The 5,000-nt window shown below is 39.6% G+C and overlaps 1 protein-coding gene across 1 annotated transcript in view; it reads right to left on the bottom strand.

Moving 5' to 3' along the window:
• LOC138026361 (tRNA (32-2'-O)-methyltransferase regulator THADA-like) overlaps nt 1-5,000 on the bottom strand; it is an 88,649-nt gene that overhangs the window by 3,147 nt on the left and 80,502 nt on the right. The window contains exons 42-45 of the mRNA XM_068873683.1: nt 4,483-4,526; nt 3,561-3,636; nt 716-881; nt 309-434 (exon numbers count right to left, since the gene is read on the bottom strand). Of these exons, the coding sequence (XP_068729784.1) occupies nt 309-434; nt 716-881; nt 3,561-3,636; nt 4,483-4,526 (412 nt within the window). The remainder of the gene's footprint in view (nt 1-308; nt 435-715; nt 882-3,560; nt 3,637-4,482; nt 4,527-5,000) is intronic.

Below are 5,000 nucleotides of genomic sequence, written 5' to 3'. Positions count from 1 at the left end.
TAAATGACCAGCTCCCAACATCAGTGGTTTCATAGCTATAGCTCAGTTGGTTAGAGCGTCGCACCGGTATTGCGCGAAATTTGCGCTCGCTCACGCACGCACGCACGCACGCACGCACTCACGCACTCACTCACTCCACTCACCCACTTCACACCGCTGAAGTTTCGAGCGTTAACCCCTCACCAGGCCAAGCTAAAGAGTTAAAGTTCTTAAGGGTTTGTGTTTTTCCCCCAATAATTTCAGTAGCCTTGAATGACCCTGAGGGAAGCGGTCAATTAAGTACATACTTCACATTTACATATACAAACCAGTTTCTGATGTTTGAACTCGCTTTAGCAACATCGAGAAAGACAAGGCCATTTGCTCTCGAACAAGCAGCTCATCATCCGAAAGCAGAGTTACCACAACTGACCACAAAACAAACGGAACGTCGCCTGCAAAAAAAAAAACTGCAAAATGGAAATCACGAAAAAGAATAGAGACTTTCCTGATTTTCTAGATGTAATTATTAATGAGAGACTGTTCATTACCAAATGTCAATTCTTTTTAGTTCTCTTTATCAAAGTTTTGTTGCGAAATATTACTGATGAAAACTGATCTCCAACTTGCTTTGAAAACGAGGCCAACTTGCACTACAAAACGGTCGACTGAAGGCTGGACCTAGTTTACGTCAACGGACTTTAAACAAATATCCGTACAAGTTTTTCAAACTCACCCAATTTTCCGTGATAATCACAGACAGTATCCGTGACATTGATATGACCAAGGACTTGCGCAGTACACAGCCTCAATTCCACACTTTCACTTGGTGAACTTGTCTCTTGAAGTATAGCCGAGAACTCTGCGAGGGATTTTAAGGCTTGTGAAGAAATGACTGCGTCCTTGAATCCAGAGAAATGCACAAAAATAATAGAATATTACTAGAGATACAGCTACAACTTCGGTCATAAATACTAATAGTCGTAACAATTGGCTCGAACAGCACGTAAATCGCATTCAAACTCTTACATTTACCGGTTGTTTTCTTGCACTCGAACCTATAAACATCAACATTGAAGGGGAAGAGAGGGCAAATTTCCGTCTGTGTTCCAACATTTGTGATCGAGACTGTAGCTTATTGTGATACATCAAAGTGATGACGATTTGGCGTCTCACAGGCAAAGCATTTAAATCCAATAGGAACGTAAACCAAATACCGTAAGGCAGCAAACGGTAAACTAAGAAAAGAGAGTAGGAAATTTTCGATGGCTTTTAATTGTCTAAGTATCCCTTGTTAACATGGCAGAACTAGTCAGGAAGTCAGGAAATTTCTTGCGATATGAACTGAGAAAGCCGAAAGACGTTTAAACCAGCGTAATCTATATTTTGGATGTTATATACGACCGCCAAATCAACGGGTATTTTTGCGCGGTTGTATGGATATACGGGAAAAGCAGATCTCAACAAGTGTTATTAAATTCCAAAAAGAAAAGTGGTGGTAACCACGCATTTTTCAAAGATAATTAATCAACAATATTAGTAAAAAGCTTTAAAATACAAAGAAACGTATGGCGTTCTTTTCCAAATTAAACCTTAATTATCTCTGAAATATGCATGGCTACCCTCAATTTTCTTCTTGGATAGCAAGAGCACTTGCTAAGTTCCGCTTTCTCCGAATATTTTTAAACCGCGCAAAAATATCCCTGCATTAGTAAGCACTACCGATAGGAAATCCGAGTATCTGGAGATGCGCAGAACGTATGCGCAATAACAGTAGTAGGTACCGTCCTTAATTAAACTACAGGCCAATTTTTTTAAAATATTAAATTTCATGAACAAATTTGTTCACAAACATTATTTCCTCTGGTTTTAGGGATGGAGGTTCCCGTTAACAACGATAACTTAAATTACATGAGAAATAAGAATAATGATCTCTTGACCACGAGTTCTCTTCAAGTGGACTACAAATGGTCGTCATTAATAGTTATGATAATAGGCCATTTCCGAGTTCACGTATGTCTCCTCTTCAAAGCGAGTCTAAGTGCGAAGTTTTTGTGATGGTAATTAGTTCTACTTTACATATGAATGAAAACTAATTTTCATAACAAAAACTTTGCACTTAGACTCGCTTTGAAGAGGAGGCAGACATGAACTCGGAAATGGCCAATTAAGAAGCAGGATTTGTATGCGCTTGTGGACCGAAATGAGCATAAACAGTAATATATCAACAACGAGTGTGAGGGTTTCATTAGGGGTTCCAAACACCGAGAGACAGATGAAAGCAGGAGGCTGCTTCGGCCGAGTGCTTTTATTGTTTCTCGGTGTTTCGAACCCCTGATGAAACCCGAAGCACGAGTTTTTGACATGGTTTCTCAAAGCATCTATATATTTTATTTTTGTTTTTTCATAATTGTATTGTATTGTTTTCAAACTTACTATGTAAATTGTTCAAAGTTGGCCTGGTCATGACTTTTTTTTTTAGAAGTCATTATCGCATGTGCTTGCGAGAGTGGGATGCAAGTATAGTTATTATACATTGGTGTCACAAGCTCGATTTTGATTGGCTATAAGCACGCAGCTAACTCTTGCTTGCTCTGTTTCTCTTACGTCATACCTACAGACAATAGATTTTATATATGTAGAATTGACGTCATACCTACAGACAAGAGTTTTATGCATGCAGAAGTGACGTCACCTAACACACTAACAAGCAGTTCGATCAGTTTTGTCATGGCGGAGCTCAGCTCAGGAATATGCATAATAAAACAATTCTTGAATTCGGTTTCCGCATGTTAGCGATAATTATCAAGGCCTCAGTTTGTGTTATCGGCCTCAGCCTTCGGCTTCAGCAGATAACACAAACTTTGGCCTTGATAAATATCGCTAACATGCTCAACCTCATCCAATAATTGTTAATTAACGCCCGTTTTAGATTTCCAAGAAAAGTCGAAGAAGAGACCGCTTTAGTCAGTGAAGCTAGAACACAGAGCACAAAGTACAAAGAAAAGTGGGCGGTGGAAATTTTCGAGAATGGCTCGACATCCGGGTTTGGAAGTTGGAAACATTTTCAAAGATTACGACTTTCATTTCATGCGTAATGTCGAGAATAATGTGGAGAATATGGATATTTCTTATTGAACGAGTAGCTTGCTAAATTTTTTCATGAGGTGGCAATTAAAAGGGCGTCCGATATCCTTCACAAACGTTGTATAGCATCGTATGCTGTCTGAAGAGGAATTTAGACATTTATAAGCGAGAGTAATGTAAAAGCGATCAGTTGTAGCAAGTTGATGACAATAAATAGCACTATTGAGATTTTTGAGGCTTCTGCTACTGTAATTTTGATAAAAACACACATGTGTTTTGATATCAAAACATGCCTTCTTTTCATCTGGTGTTTCACTGGGTATCAAACACTCATCCACCTGACCAAAATAGGCACCATTTATTGGCTGTTAATGTCATAAGTCTACAATTCCTCCCGTATCTTTCTGGTAAGAGTAGGAGGTTGTGGTAAAGCGAGCTCAAAATAAATTTATATGAAATCCACCCGATAAGCAGAGAGAGAATACAGGCCTTACCTCAATGCAAGCCCGTTCGTGTATTACTGACACCACTCGCGACAAAAACTGTAATAATGCACACTTGAGTGTAGCCCTAATAGAATAAGACAAAAAACAAAGAAACAAAGAAACAGATGAATACCACCGCGGTGGTCGAACGCCGTTTTTGTCCAAACATAACACCAAGACCTCTCAGGACAAACTCCTGCACAACCCGTTCAAGAATAAAGCTGGTAAATTCGCGGCTTCAAGAAAGTATAAGAAACGACTTATTTCTGCACTTAACATTGATGCTGATTGCTACCGGTTGATTTACGAGGATAGTTGATGACTGCATCTCTTTCCACGAAGTCAAAGGATGTATTTAACAAATAAAGTGGGGTCCATGGCCAAGGGTTTGCTTGGCCAAAACTAACCACAGACACGCTGCTCAGGCTGGCCCCAATACTCTTCGGCCTACTTTGGCAGGTGTTCAACAGCAAATACAGCTAATATTCGGAGGTACAATTAAAGCTAAATCATCAAATTGATAAATAGATCAGTGTTAAATAGTTATAAATACTAAACAGGACGATTCAATAAGACAGCAGGACAGTGTCTGCCATTCCTACAGCGATGTAAAACCCCTCGTCGTGTAATTGAAAAGAAAGGGTTGGTACCGCTTCGGCAGTGACAGCTATACCAGATGGTTACCATTTCTCATAAAATCCTGAAATGGCTAAAAAAAGTTCCAGATACCTTGAAAACGAAGACGTTTCTGGCAATGAAATGCAGTGATAAGTTATCTCAAGTCATTTCAAAAGATCCCGTTCTTAAGAATGACTGGATTGTAATTGTACTCTAAATAGAGTTTTAGCCTGAGAAAAACAGGACGAGATCGTGATGCAATGAGTAAAGACAATGTTTTGTTACTCAGTATCGGACTTCCTTTCTGCGTTACCTTTGACTTGGGGCCTTAATACGCCCTGCTACTGAGTTCCAGCACTGAAACAAAGATAATGGTGATGAGTAGAAATCATTACAAAGCTAGTCATCCTTTTGAAACAACAGTGGCCGTGAGTTCAACTTCACCACTAAACACAACTGAGCCAAGAATTTTACACCGTTCCGATTGACGAACGTAATTAAGGTGATTCCCTTGTTTTGCATCGCGCATCTCATACTGCGCATAACATTGCGACTTCGGAGATGGCGGGGTTTCACGCCGGCCATCAAAGGCCGCTTTTGTTTTTCAAGACCTTCTAAGTGCAATCATGATATTTCTTCTCGGTTAAGAAGGTGTTGTTTTGGAACTCACCCTAGTCCTTTCGCGGAGAATGATCATTTTGAAGCAGAAATTTCCCCTTTGCCATCCATTTGTCATCGTGTTGCTAAGAAACGAGCACGGTGAGCGCCCATTTTAAATGATTTTATTTACTCGTAATAGGTACACGGAAAACATAAAATTATATTTTAAGG

The sequence above is a fragment of the Montipora capricornis genome, chromosome 12 (assembly GCF_036669925.1).
Source record: "Montipora capricornis isolate CH-2021 chromosome 12, ASM3666992v2, whole genome shotgun sequence".
NCBI lineage: Eukaryota > Metazoa > Cnidaria > Anthozoa > Scleractinia > Acroporidae > Montipora > Montipora capricornis.
This window is presented reverse-complemented; position numbering and strand designations above follow the sequence as displayed.